Source organism: Alligator sinensis, unplaced genomic scaffold (assembly GCF_000455745.1).
Source record: "Alligator sinensis unplaced genomic scaffold, ASM45574v1 scaffold1032_1, whole genome shotgun sequence".
Taxonomy (NCBI): domain Eukaryota; kingdom Metazoa; phylum Chordata; order Crocodylia; family Alligatoridae; genus Alligator; species Alligator sinensis.
In genome coordinates, this window is record NW_005842450.1 from 1034331 (window position 1) to 1051111 (window position 16781).

The window sequence follows — 16781 nt, forward strand, 5'->3', positions numbered from 1 at the left end:
GCTGTCCGGAAGCGGCACCCCCTCCCCTCGCGACGTGCTGCCGCGGCGGGGCGAGGCGGGGCTTCGCGTTTCGTCCCGCGGCTGCGCATGCGCTGGCGGCGCAGTGGGTTCTGGGAGGGGTAGTTCTGCACGCTGCAGGGGAGGGGGTGGGTTCATAGCTGCAAGGGTCATCTGCAGCACCCTGCGCCAAGCAGGACCAGCCCCAGTGCCAGCTACATCAGCCCAGTCAGGGCTTTGTCGAGCCGGGTCTTAAACCCCTCCAGGGATGGAGACTCTTAACACCTCCCTGGGGAGCCTGTTGCAGTGCTTCCTAGAGCCTGCCGGGCTCGGGGCCTCGGGGGCTGTGCTCCACCCCGGCCCCCTGGACTTGTGTGTGCAGCAGAGCCGGGACTCAGGGGACCGGGCTGATGCTGGAGCTGAGTAACCGGGCGAGTCCCGCCGTGCTCCCAAGGAGGGGATCTGTGCACCGTCCCCTGGGGTCCGTAAGGACTGGGCAGGGCTTTTCCACCGCAGCCAGACATGGAGAACAACACAAACACCTGTCAAAGACATTCTGCAGCCGCCTTTGTTTTGCAGCCCGCTCATTCCAATCGCAGCTGCTTCCCCGAGTCCGGGCAACTGAGGCCACAGGTTTCTCTCCAGCTCTCTTGGCACAAGGAGGACAAGTCTCTGGCAGTGACCAGCGCCACGGGAAGGAGCACTGATCTGCAGGCTCTGGGCAGGGCCCTGGGGCTGGCTTAGGAGCTGGGACCTGCAAGTGGCTCAGCTCCTGTGGTCGCCGTTCCTGAGGTGCCCAGTGATATCACACATGCATAACACTGCCAAGTTGGCCTGTCACACATCAAGTTAACACATGACAAGTTAACCACATCTGGAGTGCCGTGCCCACATCTGGAGTCCTATGTCCAGTTTTGGGCCCCCCACTACAGAAAGGATGTGGACAAATTGGAGAGAGTCCAGCAGAGGACAACAAAAATGATTGAGGGCTGGGGGACATGACCTGTGAGGAGAGGCTGAGGGAACTGGGCTGATTTAGCCTGCAGAAGAGGAGACTGACGGGGATTGAATAGCAGCCTTCAGCTCCCTGCAGGGGAGTTGCAAAAATGTAGCTGGGCTGTTCTCAGTGGGGGCAGACATCAGGACAAGGAGCAATGGGCTCACGTTGCAGCAAGGAGGGTTTAGGTTGGATATTAGGAAAAACTCTCTCACTAGGAAGGTGGTGAAGCACTGGAGTAGGTTACCCAGCGAGGTGGTGGAGTCTCCATCCTTGGAGGTTCAATACCCAGGTAGACAAAGCCTTGGCTGGGATGAAGTAGTTGGGGCTGGTCCTGCCTGGAGCAGGGGGTTGGACTAGTTGTGACCTCCTGAGGTCCCTTCCCACCCTCATTGTCTGTGAGTCTATGATTCTGTGATGCTGACATATCAATTCCAGGCCGTGGTGTGCCCAGGGTTGATGATATCATATTTAAACATAATCTGTGTATAATAGGTACTAATAGGGTAGGTAATAGTTACTAACTAAATGCTCAGCAACCAGTGCTACTTAGGTGACGCTAATGCACAGTAGACTAATTCGACTGTATGTTCGCGCATTAGCACGGGCTTTGCCCACTGCACTAATGAGCACTAGAATTAGTCTACTGTGCTCAAAGCGTCTCATGTAGACGTACCCACAGTGTCTCAAAATGCATGTCATAGCTAAATGCAATAGTCATGCACTAATGTGATGTCATAACCTGGTGTCATAATGCACTATTCTGTGATCACAGTATACCAAAAGTGATCTCACAGCAAAATGTGATGGTAACAGGTGAGCGTGCGATGTCATAACAAGCACTAGAAAAAATGGCAACGTCAGCATGTGCTGGTGGCTCTTCCGACAGCTTGAAGCTGGACACAGTGATGGTTGCATCGGAGAAGCACCAGGTTGCGCTGAGTGTGCGTGGTCCAGATCCTAAGGTCTGTTACCATGGGCCCAGCTAGTGTGGCAGGATTTCCCATAGAAAACATGACGATCTGGCTGACAGGGCTATTTATAATTTCCTGCTCTTTCGTACTATCTTTAGCTCCAGTTCTGCACTGAATTCGGCATGTGCTGAATCTGATGTGCTGAGAGTAGCTACTAAAACTAACAGCGCATAAAATTAAGCCTGTGCATCAGCATTGGTGGGATTAGGGACTCTTTTGGAGCATTTTTTTTTATCATGCCCAGGCATGAAATTCTTTTGCAAAGTTTGGGGGAGAGGTTTTGCCTGTGAAAACCCGGAAGTGGAAAAGCTCACAGGGTCTGTCGCTGTGTCTGGATGGTTCCTTTAAGTGTTTGAATAACTGAAAAGGCAGCTTGGATTTGAAACTCCAGCGAGGCCTGTTCCCACGTTGCTAGAAGGGGACTGTTGTCTTCAGGCTTGCCCTTTGTCTTAGTTTTGCCTGCTAATGCCTGCCCAAGTCCTACCCTAATATAGATCATTTGGATGCATTTTAATTGCTTTTCAATTGCAAGCTAATTTCATGGGCTTGGCCCTGCTTCCTGCACTTCCAGGGCTGCTTCCTGCAGAATTAACCAGGTTTCACTGCAGTGTCCCTCAGCAGCCAAGACTGAGGTCGGGTCAGATACTCCACCCTGGCTGCTGAAACTCCTGGTAGACAAGGTTGTCTTGGGTAAATGTGGTATCTTTTATTAGACCAACTAAATAGGTGGAAAAATGTTCTTTGCAAGCTTTGACATACAAACAAACACCCTTCCTCAGGCACAGGGAGAGTCTGCAGTTGTTTTGTGCTCTCCTGGGGTAGAAGCCAGTAAATCTTGATAGGAAGTTGGGCTCTGCCTCACTGGTTGTCCCCAAATGCAGCGCTGCTCTTGCAAAGCTGGGCTCAGCCTGCCAGACCCAGGGTGCTGAGCAGGGGGAGTGGGGGGCTGAGTGGAGGCAAAGTCCCAGCGGCTTTTTAAAGTTCCTTTTTTTCGGACACGATGCCCCGTCCATCTCGTGGGAGCCGGAGATTCCTGTTCGCAGACTCTGCCACCAGGTGGCAACTTTGATCTTCTGTTCAGAACCGGGGGCTTATCCCAGCCCTGCTCAGAGCCGGTCCGGTCCCTGCAGAGTCAGCAAGGGGAAAGGGCCAGACTTTGGGGGACAAAATGGCCTAGACAACACGTGACCTGCTACCCCAAAAGAAGAGGCAAGGTCCTGGCCAAGCACACTTTCCTGTGAAACCCAGTGAAAGTCCCACCAGTGCTTGTGTTTTTGCAAGATCCAGGCCTTCATACTGCCTTCCCCCCTGCTGGCAGTCCCAGCATGGAGGGGATGCCATTGACTCAGAAGAAGGATCCAAACTGAGCCCCCTGGCACAGTTGGAAGAGGACAGGGAGAGTAGGGCTGGGAGAATCAGGCTGTGTCGGAGCAATGCAGGCTGTATGGGAGCCCTGGGCTGGGCTAGCCTGGCTCAGGCCGTACCGTGTCTGGCTGCATCATCGCCTGCCCGGAAGTGAGGGAAGGGGCCAGTGGGGCTGCAGCTACGGAGCAACAGAGAGTGACGTGGGGCTCTTCAGAGCCTGCTGGATGCAGACCAAGCTCAAGCCTGCGGGAGCCCTGCTCTTAGGGGACAAATTTGCTAACAGCAAGGTTACAAATGATGCTCCAGCAGCACCCCCTTCTCCGATACCCCCATTGCCATGAGGTGCAGCTCCCACGTGCAGCCTAAGGGCAATCGCCAGGCAGCAGGGCAGTGTCCCGGCCTTTCCGCCCTGGCCCGCAGCACTCCTTCAGTTCAAGGAAAAGCCCTTACCACCTGTTTTTGCTGTATTCCTGGAGCAGAGCCTGGGCAAAGGCTTGTGTCTCTCATTGCATGGCCTGAAATGCTCCCTGGAAATGCTGCTAGAGTGCAAAGTTTCCGTCAATGCATTGTGATCTGTAAGGGTCCAGGTTGTAGCCGTGTTGGTCTAAGGTTATAGGCAGACAAGGTTCAAAATTCTTGAAGAATTTTTCCAGCTATTTGAGTTGGTCTAATAAAAGATATCAGAGTTACGCAAAGAACCATGTTGTGATCTATAAGGGACATGAGTGCGGGGAGCGGGGACCAGCATGGAAACTGGCAGGTGATGGGGCCCACCTGGAGCGCGGGGTAGAGCAGAAACTAGCCAGGGAGTGAGGTGGATGGAAACGGGGGTGAGGGAGATCTCCCTTGAAGGGCTGCAGCTGGGAGGGCGGTTTCCTTCCCTGTCCCAGCAGTGGGTCCTGGATGATCCCAGCAGGGCAATGGGACCAGCAGACCGTGCAGGGCAGGGTCGCAGGGGAGAGGTCCAGGGGAATATTCCCAGCTGGCTCCAGCGCAGCCCTGGGACCTGGGCCGGAGCGGCAGAGCTGGGGCTGCTGGATGCTGCTCCCCAGAGGAACCGGAGAGACCCACGGAGAAGGAAACAGAAGCCAAAACAAAGCAGAAAGGAAAGAGGCCATATCCCCCCGGCTGGGGGGCCGGGGCGGGAGCGGGGTGGGGTCGCCGGGGGTGTGACGTCTCTTGGACAATGCCTTCGCACAACATGCAGCTTCCCCGAGGGCTCCCAGGGGAGCCCTGGTCCGGAGCAGATCTGAGATCCCATGCTCCTTCTGGCCCCCTTCTTCCCCCCCGCCCCCGGGTACATCCCACGCTCACCCCTGTCCCAGCTCTCCTCCCTCCCCACCCGAACCCGAATGACCTGCCCGGGCTGCATGGCTCCTGGATGGCAAGGGTTGGAACCAGATTGACTTGAGCCCCCTGCCCTTTCCCTGTGTCGTGCAGACCCCGAGCTCTGAACCTTTGCAAACTCCGTCTCCCATATTCAGGCTTCTCAACTTCCTGCCATGGAAACCCATGATCTCGTTCCAAGGAAATCTGCATTTTCTGAAGAAAACCAGCCACCAGCCTCTGTGCCAAGCTCAGGCTGAGAGGGGGAGACTGAAGGAGGAAGTAAATGGAGCGGGACTAAGGCTGGCAGCTGGCTCCTGGCCCTGGGGTGCATGGCCATGGGGTCAATACCGCAAGGTAAGACACAGCACGCATGCATGCCGAGACAGCCCCCTCCCCTGTGCCAACCCAAGGGGCTCGGAGCAGTCGCCGGCGGGTGCCCACGGAGCAGGACTTCCAGCCCTCTGCTCCTTGAGCTGGCAAGCAGTGGCTGTCACCCGGGGCTTTGGCTGCCCTGAAGTGCCCACAATTGAGCGTCCCAGGGTGGAGGACTGTGAAGAGGGGCTGGGGTAAGCTCTTTGCCCTGGAGACCCTCTCCTCTACCTTCCACAGGGCTTGGGCGAGGCTGCGGCGCTCCGGCCCGCTGGCGCGTACGGGTGGGAGCCGCAGACAGGCAGGAGCCAGGCTGGAGCCCCATGCCTCATGGAAAGCCCTGGCCCTGCCTCATGGAAAGCCTGAGTCCGTGCAGTGCGGCCCCTGCGTTCCCACACGCGGGGGGCTCATCCCCGGCCGCCCCCGCTGGCCTGGCCGCGGCTGCCCAGGGTCACTCTCATCAGGCAGAGGAGCGGAGCGCTTGGCCTGAGCATCTCCCCGCTGCGCTTTCCTTGTATTGTACAAGGCGAAGTCATCGAGGAAACCTCGCAGGCCCTTCGCCCGCTGAGTGGCCACTGGGGAAGGCCAGCCCCCTTCCCCCCATTGTCAGCGGCCCGGCCGTATCCAAGTGCCTAAAAATAGCTGGTGGTCAGTGATTGTTCCAACACCTTTGCCGCGGCATTGACGTGGGCCCGTGTGGGCAGCGAGGGGGCCGGAGGGATGTGCCGTGTGGGGGGCAAACGGCTGATTCACGAGCCGGGGCCCCCGCGCCACGCTCATCTCTCTGCCCGGTCCTGCCCTCCGCAGTTCACCTTCCCCCCCAGCTGCCCCTGCTCACCCCTGTCTCCTGGCCTTCACCCTTGCCCTGGCAGGCCACCCGTGCCCCATTGCTGTGGGGTTGATGGGTGCATGCATGAGAAAGGCAGCAAGACCTGGGATGCTACGGGATGGCATCCAGGGTCCCCCATATTTGGGGGTTTTGCATGCACAGACCTTCCCCGGAGCCAGGCAGGGACTCTGCCAGCTTGGGAGACCAGCAGTTAGTGCTAGCCCAGCCCCTATGTCCCTGATCCCAGCTCCCATGGCCTCGGGGGTGCTAATGAGGGTATTGTCCTGCTCTCCTGCATTGCAACCCCCCACTGCGCCATGCACTGACACCAGGCAGGCCCCTCCCTTACCCCCATGGAGGGTCCCGGGGGTCAGGGCCTCAGCTCCAGCACTGGGGAGGCAGGAGTGCAATGCAGCACCCCATCAGCCCTGTGCAGCCCCTTTTGCACAGTCTCTGTCCTTTGGCAGCTAATGGAAGCTGGCGCTTCCTTCTCTTCCCTACAGAGGAAGCGGGGTCTTATCTTCTGACCCCCGGGTTTCCATAACTGCTCCCAGTCCCCAAATGTGGTGCCTGGGGAGAGTCCTTTGGTAGGGGCCAGGGCCTGCCTGAAATGACCTGCCCCCATCCACGTGCCAGCACACCCTGGGAGCCCTGCCATCCCCATGCCGTGTTAGCTGCGAGCTGTACCCATGCCCCGGCCCAGGCCCTGCCCTCACGCGTGGGGTGGGCCACACGCCCTTTCCATAAACTGCCTCCTGCTTCTGTCTGTCTCTCCCAGCTGCATGTGTGTGCACATGCGTGGCAACAAGCGTGCATACGTGCACCTGCGTGTGCATGTCGGCGCGTGTGCATGTGCATGCAAGCTGCAGCCCTTGGCTCCAGTTCACCCGGGAACATTCCTCTTCCTCCGAAACACGGACGCTCCCAGCGAGCTCCCGGGGCCGCGCACCAGCAGGAAGCTCCGGACCCTGCTGGTGAGGGGGGGCCCTACAAGCCAGGCCTGCCTCTTCCCCCCACCCGGCACAGCCGGGCACCGGGACCCTCTCTCCTCTCTGCTGTGGAGGGGCTGCAGGGGCCAGGGCTGCAGCCTGGCAGCAAAGTAGGGGCTGAAGCTGGAGGAGCAGCAATCTCCTGCACCACGGCTCCAGAGAGGCAAGACCCTTCCTGCTCCATCCACGGCCGTGCTCCTTGGCCAGCTTCTTTGCCCCCTGCTAGCGGCAGTGCCAGGATGGGGGGCCGGCTGCTGGATCCCTCTCCAGCTTTCCTTCCCCCCACTGGAGTCCACCCCTGAGCCCAGTGGAGTGGCAGCTGGGTCTATCCCGACAGCCCCGTCTACCCGGCTGCATGGCCGTGCCTGCAGCAAGGCTCCGAGCCGTGGCACGAGGGGCAACATGGGGCGGCCGCCTCGTGCGAGGGTCTCTTTGCCCTGCGCTGGGGTGAGCTGCTGTCCTGGACGTGAGCAGCTCAGGTGACCTTCAGGCCAGGCTGTGGCCCCAAGGGTCCCCGCTGGACGGGCTGGAAGGAGCGCGGCTGTAATCGCCTCCTATCTCCTTGTTTCTCCTAATTTACTGCCTGCTAAATACAAATATTACAACTTCCCTTCGGGCGGGCGGTTTACGCAGGCAGCCCCCGGCCGGGCATTGTCTTATTGTTTGCAGAGGGAAGCTCCGTTCGGAGATTAACCTGCTGTTCACCCCGCGCAGTACGTTTCACACCCTGTCCCTACTGGGACTGGAGAGGAGAGAGAGGAGGAATGGAGGAAGTCAGAGAGAAGCAAACAGCCGGAGAGCACGAGCGCGGCCAGCGCGGAGGAGCAAGGGGCTACGGGTGTTGGGGTGGGCGATAAAGAGCTGTCCGTGCGGGCGCGGGCATACTCCCATGTGTGGATGGAGGCAGACGTCCTCCCACAGCAGCTTTCCCAGCTGGGGGCATGGTCAGCAAGCAGTTCCTGGCTTGCCCCAGTGCTGCACCCCCCAGCTTTCACCCTCGCAGCACCCAGCCCCGGGGAGCTGCCCGAGAGGGGGTTCTTGCTGGGGGCCCTGGCGCTCAGCTCACCCCCCAGGGTCCATGGCACTGGGGCCGAGCGCGATGCTCTGCTCAGGGATGCGCCGGGATGTGTCTGACCAGGAGGGAGGGGGCAGGCGCCGTGCCCCAGAGCCGGGGTGCTTTGTGCACAGCCGGCCAGGGCCGACGCAGGGTCAGGGCCCCCGTTACCACGGGCCGGGGCAGGTCTGGCCTATAGAGGGGCTCAGACATTCCCGCTCTAATGCCCCTGGCAGCGCCTCCCAATTTGCACCCTTCAGCTCAAGGGGGAAAGCCTCCGAATCCCAGACACAGCAGAAAAATGAGGAGTCAGCTTCTCACCCCCTGCCCTGGGGTCTGAGCACTTGCCCAATTGCTCATCCAACCACGAGTAGGAGTCGGAGGCCTGCGGTTATCCCTTCCCTGGCCGGATGGCTCCATCCCTCCCTCCCACCCCTCGCCTCGCGGTTGCACCTGGGCTCCCGCCCCTGCCCTAGCACCCTTGGGGAGTGGCTGCAGGGAGGGCTCCCAGCCTGGCATTGCATCTCTGTAGGATTGCCGACTCCTGTGTGGGGGATGCCCCAGCCCGACCTGCACCCTGGGCTCTGGGACGAGCCCCCCGCCCTGGCTTCCTCGACGCCCCCGGTGCAATGCAACAGGGGAGTTGGCTCCTGGGAAGGAAGAAACGCGCTGTCCGGCCTCTCCGCATTCCTCAGGCTTTGGCCCTTCGCGCTGAAGTCTCAGAGAGCCTGAAGTATTTGGGAGGGGAACGGAGAGGGGAAAAAGCGAGCTATAAAAAGAACATTTAAAAAACACGAGCTAAACAGAAAAATAACAGGAGCCGAGTGCAGCTGCGGTCCTGCTTCCAGTTCCCAGGTGATGTCAGGCCTGGAGCCCCGCCAGCCCCAGTCCCTCGGAGATGGTTGCGGTGGGTTCAGCACTGAGTGTTTTTCCTTCCTGAGACTCGGGGACACCTTCCTGTCTCAGAGAAAGCGGCCAAGAGCTGTTCCAAGGGTGTCCGAGCTCAGGAAGATGGAGCAAGGGAAGGAGGGAGGCAGAGGGACGCATCCCGGGGCCGCGGGGATGGAAGGAACGTGGCGGCGAAGGTCTGCGCACCTACGGAGAGCGTGAGCGGCGGAGACACGTCCGCCGCGACCCTGCCGTACCCTTTCACCCCGTCCCTGCTTCCCGGCGGCTACGTGCAAGCACGGCCTTGCCCAATGCACGGACAGCGGCAACGGGAGCCATATGCTAGCGCCGCTCAGCCTCCGCACCTCCGGCCTGCCCGGGTGCTGCAGGGCTTGCAAAGGAAGCACCCCCCTCGCACATCTAGCTGCGGTTGTTTACCGACACGAGCCCCCCCGTGCCCTCCCATAAACCCGGGGGCAGGGATCCCATGTCCCAGGGCTGTTTGGAGAATCTCACGGCTGTTTACCGGGGTCTGGTACAGATTAGACACGCTGAGAACAAACCGCTCCCCACCCACCCCGGCCCTGCCTGGGACTCAGGCTCACAGCTGTGCCGCGCTGTCAGCTACATAAATCAACCCCTGGGGGAAGGGAGCCGGGAGGGAGGGAGGCAGATGGACAGAGGGGGGACCCCACACCCTGGGGAGCAGCCCTTGCTCCTTCCATTGGGGATGCTGCTGGTTCCCCCTCCCCGCCGTCCCCCAGCCTGGCCCATCGCAGGGCACGGCCACAGCCCTGATAGGAGGCAAACAGCAGGACCACGTGGAGGCATGGGGGGACCCCTCGAATCTGAGGGTGGCGCTCACATGTGCAAGGGGAAAGACCGCCTCTTCCATCCCACCGGTGCCCGGTCTCCCAGGCCCCGTGGGCGCTGTCCTCTCCTGGCCTGGGAAAAGCACTGCTCTGCAGCCCCCAGGAAAGCCCCAGGGGCGTGGGGCTGACTCACCGGCTGATGCATCCTTCTGTCTGCCCAGCCAGCGTGGCCTTGGGGCCGGGCCGGGCCGGGCCGGCCGGTCCTGCAGCCTCTGCTCTATATACGGGAGGCCGGCCCCACAGCTGCGTCCCCTTTGCCTCCTTGCACCTTTCCCAGCCCTGCCAGGGCCATCCCAGGCTAAAGGGAGCCTGTGCAACAGGCTGATGCAGGGCAGCACGTGAGCATGGGCTAAGGCCCCAGGCTGGGCTTGGTCCCCACTGCGTTACCACCACGGAGATGCAGGCAGGGCTCTCAAGACTTCCTCCAAGCAAGGAGTCAGTACAGCTATGCAGGCAGGCATGGCGCAGCCGAGGCGATAGCACGCCCAAGTGCTCTGTTACCAGCAGGTCCCGCTGGCACCTGAGGGAGCTTTGCACCCACGCCATGCCGGGGAAATTGGGGGGGAGAATTTGGCTCCTGGGGATTTCAAGGAAGCATGACATGGGCCTAGAAGAGGTCCCCAGGTCCCCCCCACCTGGAGCCTGGGGTGGCAGGTGATCCTTGTAGCAGCAGCTAAAGCCACGGGACTGTCCAGGCTGGGGCAAACCCCCTCTGTGGATGGTTTCAGGTCCAGCCCGTGGCCTGGGCTGCACTGGGGAGCTGGGAAATGCATTAGAGTGGCCCTGAGCCCCCTCTGCTTCCTTCCAGCCCCCGTGCCCCCTCCCCAGGGCTGGGTGCAAGACGGGTTTTGGGGCCGGAGCAGACCCGCCGGCTGATCCAAAAATAGCTTTATTTTCAAACCTGCTGAAATGATGACTCGTGGTGGCCAGCCCGGCAAGACCCTGCCCTCTCGCCATGCTCCGCGCCACGGCCCGGGGAGAGCTCCCCTGCGCCTCGGAGCCCAGCCACCGGGCCGGCACCCCCCGGAGGCAGGGGGTCCTGGCGTCGCCGGGGTGCTCGCTATCCGCCGGGGATGGTACAGGATCGGGTCCTGCCCTCAAGTCCAAGCTGAGCAGCCCCAGCCCTCTGTGTCCCTACAGTCCAGCAAGCAGCCCCTCATGCCACGTGGCCTCGTCTTCTCCGGGGGTCCGGGGGGGGACTGGCACCTTCCCCCCACTCCGGAGTGCGGAGCATGTGTGTCCTGGGCTTCGGCCCGCCGGGCTGCCGTGTTGGGCCCCGTCTCATCTCCGCGGCACCCGCACGGGCGTCACCCCTCGCACCTTCAGGCAGTTGCCCCCGAGCTCCCGCCGGCTGCCCTGCAGGGAAGAGAGGGGAAGCGAGTGATGGGGGGCGCAGGGCAGGGCAGGAGGCTCAGGGCATGTCCGCAGCGATGGGTGGGAGTCAGTGGAGGCCAGCTGCCCCGGGGCAGAGGGGCAGTACCGGCGGGAGAGGGGATTAAGCAAGGCCCCCCCATCGGCTTGCCGAGAGCCCAGACCCATCTCCCACCCAGGCCCCCCAGCCGTGATTCCTGCTCCCCAGCCTCTCCCCTTTCCCCATCCTGCCCTGTGCCAGCCGGCTCTGCCCTTCCTTCCACCCTCCTCCTCTGCACTTCTCCTTTGAGCTTCCCCCAGCTCAGCCCGTCCAGCCTCGATGAGCTGCCCCAGACCACGGGAGCACAGAGGCCTGTGGCTGGGGTCAGTGCCAGCCCGACCCAGGCACACAGCTGCTTCCACCTGTCGCCCGAGCTGGGGTTGGAGCCCAGGTCTCCAGGGCACGGCCATCGGCCGCAGCACCCGTTCCCCACCGGTGTCACCCCAAAGCTCCAGAGGCCTCACAGGACACTGACCAGCAGAAGCTCACGGGGCCGCGCCGGACACCTGGGTGCCAATCCTGGTGCTGGGGCTGGCCCTTTCCCACCCCTAGACCTTCTCTTTTGGGAGAGCATGGAGGCTTCCTCACTTGGGATGTTCAGAGTCGTCCCCAACAGGAGCGGGTGCCCCGGGGGTGCAGGTGGCGGCTCTGTCTGTGGCTGCACCTGGCTCCTGCCCCCCATGAGCAAACTGCCCAGCAGTGAGGGGCCACTGCTGCCTCCGGACTTGGGGGGCAAGGGGGGCTTGGCTTTCAGTCTCTCATCTTAGACAGCTCCAAACCCCAGAAGGGAGCTGAGAGGGGAGGGATGGGAGAGGAGAGGGGCAGACAGAAGGGTTGAAGCCAGGGGGAACAAGGAAGGTCTCGGGCAGCAGTGTGGGCCTGTGCCTCATCCAGGGGGTGAAGCATGGGCTGCCAGGGGAGTCCCTCCAGGTACAGGGATCGGCTTGTGCACATGCAGGGGCCTGGAGGGGATGGGGTAGATCCTGGGAGATGCTGCCCCTACATCCAGCCCCAGCCCCAGCCCCATGGTGGCCTGTCCTGGAGGACAACGGGGTGAACGCTTGCACCTCTGCATTTCTCCCGTCCTTGTGCAGATGAAACCTGGACGAGGGGCTGCAGCCCTGGTCTCCGCTGGGCATTCGGGCTCCTCTCTCCTGCTCTGTGCTCCCCACCCCAGGCAGAGCTGGTGACCTCCTGGCTGGTGCACGGGGCGGGGGTCAGGGCAGGGGGTTTCAGCCTGGCTTGGGGTGGAAGCACAAACCCCTCCAGCCCCTTCCTCCGGGGGAGCCTCTGCCCAGGCCTGCCCCCCGTGCTGCCCACTCGCTCAGGGCTTGGAGATGAGCCTGGAGCCACGCACTTGGGGGCACAGCCTCAGGGTCTGGGGTCTGGATTCAGGCCCTCAGCCTCAGCTGAGGTCCCCGGCTGGACCTCAGGCCTGTGTCTGGTCTGAACATGCACACAACTCATGCAAACAGCACATGCTACGTGATGCGGGAGCGGGGTGTGTGTGTGTCTGGCTTGAACATCTGGCTGCAGGGGCTGCTGGCTCTTCCGGGTCTGTCTGCTCAGCTCCCCCGCAACCCTCTGTCCACCCCAGGGACCCAGCTGTGCATTTCCAGGCATCCAAGAGACCCCAGAAGTAGAGACAAACCCCAGGACCGAGGTTGAGGTCTGCCTGGATGCCACCCCTGCAGACCTGTTGCCCTCCAGGTTAGACACTGGCTTGCAGAGGAGGGAGGTGGGGGGCACGTCACCAACCCTCTGTCTCTCCCCCACTGTGAAGTTAACTGCGTGTGAAGCAAAACACGCTGGTCCCGAGCCAGCTGTCGGTGACCGCGCCGGCAACCTGAGGGGAAGGCCAGACAGGAGCAGCGAGCAGCTGAGGGGCAGCATGCGGGCATCCCGCTTCTGTGACCAGCCGGACAGACTATGCCCTGGCACCCAGGTGAGTGCAGAGACCCATCCCTTCCTCCCTCAGCTTCTGCGTGGTTATACTGGATCTGCACGGCCGGCCGGCAAGAGGCTGGGGCAGGACTGAGCCGAGAGCTGCTAATGCTCCGGCCGGACCTTGCTCCTATCCCCGGGCTCTTGCTGGGCTCGCATGCAGTGTGGCCCTATCCCTCTGCCCTGCCTCGACCCATCTCAGGGAGCTGAGCGTGCCCCGCTGATGCTCCCCTCGCCCTGCACCGGTCCCCCAGATCCCTGCCTCCGCGGTGCCCTGCAGCGACAGCCCTGCGGTCTCCTTCCCTGGCGGGTGGGGGCGACGACGGGGACTCACCCCTTTCCTCTGGTTGCTGAGGCAGAAGGTGCAGATGCTGCGGGGCTGCTTGCCCTCCAGCTCGCCCTTGGCGCCGTAGATGGCACTGAAGCAGGGCTGCCCGTCCTCGCAGCCCTCGCCCAGCAGCAGCACGTTGGCCAGGTGGGAGATGTAGCTGGAGGCCAGGCGGAGGGTCTCGATCTTGGACAGCTTCCGGTCCACGGGCTCGGTGGGGATGAGGGTGCGCAGGGCCGTGAAGGCCGTGTTGACGCTCTGGGTCCGGTCCCTCTCCCGCGCGTTGGCCGCCTGCCGCTGCTTCACCAGCACCAGCGGCCCCGGCTTGCGGGCCACCTTCCCGTGGGGCTCCAGGCCCTCATAGGCGCCGTAGGACTGGTCGGACGCGTCGCTCTCGCTGCGGTTCTCCTCGTCCTCCGACAGCAGGCTGAGGTCGGGGTACAGCACATGTGCCGCCACGGGTCTCAGCATGGTGAAAGCCATGGCAGGGACCCCCGGCCGGACCCAGGTCCCCGCTCGGCGCGGTCCAGGCTGGAAGCTGTGGGTCTCAGCGCCTCCCCGGCGCGCTGGGGACCCCCCACCTCCAGCCCTGCCCACGCCTGGGCTTCTCGGCAGGTCCTGACGTCTTCCCAGCTGCTCCGAGCACAGCCAGAGAGGGTGGTACCTTCGCTCTGGGGGGACTCGCAGCAGGCTCTGTATATAAGTCCGGGGAGGGGCTGGGAACCGGGAGCTGACTCGCGGCCAGCCAATGGGGCTGCCGTGCTGCCCCGGCCCCCAGAATTTAAAGCTAGCGGCCGCGGGTGCAGGGAGATGGCTCCGACCCCTCTGCCCTGGGGGAAGAGGAGGAGCGGGGCCGCGCGGGCAGCGCAGACACCTTGCAAACATGGCTCCGCAGGGTGGCCGCAGTCCAAACAGGGTGCATGGAGCCAGACCCCTTGCAAGACCCTCTTCCTGGGGGCTTGCTGGGGGTCCATCTGGCCTGGTGCCCTGCAGCGGCCAGCTGTCCGGCTCCATTTAGAGCCCCTCCGTCCCCAGGCCTGGATACCGGGGGCATGACGAAGCAGGAGGCTCCGTGCCACAGTGGGGATGGACTGGGACCGAGGCCCCCCAGCCCAGGCCCTTTGCAGCGAGCCCAGGGGCACGCAGAGCTGAAGCGAGCGGCTCCCCCGCGCCCCACAACCGCTGCGATGGAAAGCCCTGCCCGTCACACGCTCTGCCCCGGAGCGGGGCTGCCGCCTGCCTGGCCCGGAGCGTTTCCGGGAGGAAGGTGTGTGCCGGCAGTGGAAAATTCACATCTTTTCCTGCAAGGAGAGCGAGAGCCTTGAGCCGCAGGAGTTTCTCCAGGGGCGCGAGCCCAGCCCAGCCCGGCGGAGGCCTCCATCTGGGGCTAGGCCCCGCGGCTCTGACCCCCCGACGCATGGGGAGCTTTTGCCCACCACCGGCTTCCTGCGCCGGTGAGTTATAGCCGAGAGATTTTCCCTCCTGCCGGAGAGCCGTGCAGCTCGCGCTCTCTCGCTTTCTCGGCCCCCGGTCCGTGCTCCACTCCCGGTCCCCGCGCCGCGTGCCCCAGAGAGCGTCGGCAGGAGGGGAAGCCAGCCAAGAAAAGCAGCCCGAGGCTTCCTGCTCGTCCTTCCCCCACGGCCCGAGGCCGAGCGTGCGGATCCGGGAGCGCCGCGGGTCAAGCTGTGGAGGCAGCTTAAGCAAACAGGCTGAGAGCAGCGCCTGGTGCAGACCCCCGCCAGCTCCCCGGTTCCCTGCCCACTGCCCCTTCCCTGCACGAGGGCACGGCCTGGGGCTGCCGCGGAGGGGCGGGGGGAGCAGAGGGAATCCCAGAGCCGAGCAGTCTCTGCCCCAAAGAGCCTCCAGCCCCAGCGATGCGGCGGGGAGGAAACGGGATGCAGCTTTGCAGGGAGAGCAGGCCCAGCGCCTTTCCAGAGCACCCCGAGGGTGGCAGGGATGCCCGGCAGCTCCAGGGACCCCTGCAACCTGTCCAGCCTCTGGGGTGGCAGGCCCGCGGTGCGCCCCTCTGTGCCAGCCTGACTCCTCCCTGCAGCCCCCCTCCAAAGCCGCCATCATCCAGGCAGGCGTCCAGGGCGCCCCCCTCCACCCTGCCGTCCCCTAGCAGTGCCCACATCCCCTTGCCCTTCGGTGGCCCCTGCCTGGGCTGGAGCAGCGACCCTGGCTCGAGGGCTGCGTGTGTATCTAGGTGTGAATCCGGGGCTGCTCTTTACCTGTGGATCTAGCAAGGAAAGGCTGTGGGCATGGGGGGGACAGCCCTAGGGTCTGGGGGGAGGCAGGCACCCCCCAGGGCAGGCCGGGCTGGGGAAAGCTAAAAGCAAAAAGCACCGTGGAGACCTCGATGGCTCCTTGCAGGAGCTCCCCAAGCCGTTGCACATCTGCTCTAGCCCTGAACCCATCGTTCGCACAGCCCGGGGGCGGCTGAAGCACAGAGATGACAGAAGGACGGACTCAATGCATGGCCCTGGCCCCGGACGTGATGGACAGACGGAGGGCTGGGAGGACCCTCGGAGATGACGGCTCCACGCGGAGACGTACCGGCCTGTCTCCCAGGCCTTCCTGAGCTCGGAGCACAGCTTTTCTTCCCCCCTCCCCACCCCGGGCAGGGGGCTCTTCCATGCTGGCCCCCCTGCTGGGGTGTGATTTGGCTGGGCTGGGACAGCCCCCAGCCCCTGACAGGCGGCAAGACGGATCGGCAGGGGCTGTGTACTCAGGTGCAGCTGTCAGGCAGCACATGGAGGCCAGCTGACGGCGAAGGAGGGAGCCTCGTAGCGCAGGAAAAACCCTCCCCGCTGGACCGCGCATGGTGTGCAGGGCTGCCCTGGCACCCAGCATACCGGGGACCACAGTGGAGCAAGAGGGGTGCTGGGGGTGTGCAGGGGGAGAAGCATGCATGAGCCGCCCCCCGCCCCCACCCCGGGCTCCAGCACCAGCCAGGAGCAGGGACCCTGCTGCGCTGGAGGACAGCCCCTTCCCCACGCAGCTTACAGAGCCAGGGGGAGAGAAGAGATGCCAGGGGGACGTGAGCAGACCGCGAGTCTGGGACAAGGCAGGTCAGGGCTTCCAGACCCTAGCCTGCCTCTGCCACCAGCCACCTGGGGGTCCCTGGGCAAGTCACCCGTCCCTTGGAGCAGGACTGCCAGGAAGAGCTGTGCTGAGACGGCGCCGGCAGTGCCAGATGCACTGTAGCCGGCACGCGAGCTGGACGCAGAACGGGTCCTGGATGCAGGGGGTCTCCACGGGGGCTGCAAAGCCGGGGGCAGGGATCCCCTCTCCCTGTGCTGGCCTCCCCAGGGCAAGGCCCCGCTCTGTGCCCCTCGGAGGAGTGTTTTTCCGGGCCGTGATACTGCGGCGTAGGTAAACAAACAGGGAGCAGATGGCCCGGAGGGGCCGGGCGGCCATCCCCACCTCGGGGGG

General features: G+C 63.2%; 2 protein-coding genes across 2 annotated transcripts in view; one reads left to right on the forward strand and one right to left on the reverse strand.

The window, feature by feature from the left end:
- Window positions 1-4681: 4681 nt before the first annotated feature.
- LOC112551391 overlaps window positions 4682-16781 on the forward strand; it is a 20780-nt gene continuing 8680 nt past the window's right edge. Inside the window, exons 1-3 of the mRNA XM_025212229.1 lie at window positions 4682-4723; window positions 4818-5016; window positions 12672-13019. Coding sequence (XP_025068014.1) covers window positions 4686-4723; window positions 4818-5016; window positions 12672-13019 — 585 coding nt within the window. The 5' untranslated portion in view covers window positions 4682-4685. The remainder of the gene's footprint in view (window positions 4724-4817; window positions 5017-12671; window positions 13020-16781) is intronic.
- On the reverse strand, window positions 10541-14476 carry TCF15 (transcription factor 15). Its single transcript, XM_006030509.3, has 2 exons — window positions 13353-14476; window positions 10541-11019 (listed from the first exon to the last, which is right to left on the reverse strand). The coding sequence occupies exons 1-2, from the start codon at window positions 14358-14360 to the stop codon at window positions 10945-10947; spliced, it is 1083 nt and encodes a 360-aa protein (XP_006030571.2). The 5' UTR covers window positions 14361-14476; the 3' UTR covers window positions 10541-10944.

Bases quoted from the DNA above. Each gene is read 5' to 3' on its own strand.
- TCF15 (XM_006030509.3), bottom strand. From the start codon at position 14,360: ATGGAGCCGGACAGCTGGCCGCTGCAGGGCACCAGGCCAGATGGACCC. The intron at 11,020-13,352 runs GTGAGTCCCCGT...TCTTCCCTGCAG, and splicing joins TCAGCAACCAGAGGAAAGGG to GGCAGCCGGCGGGAGCTCGG.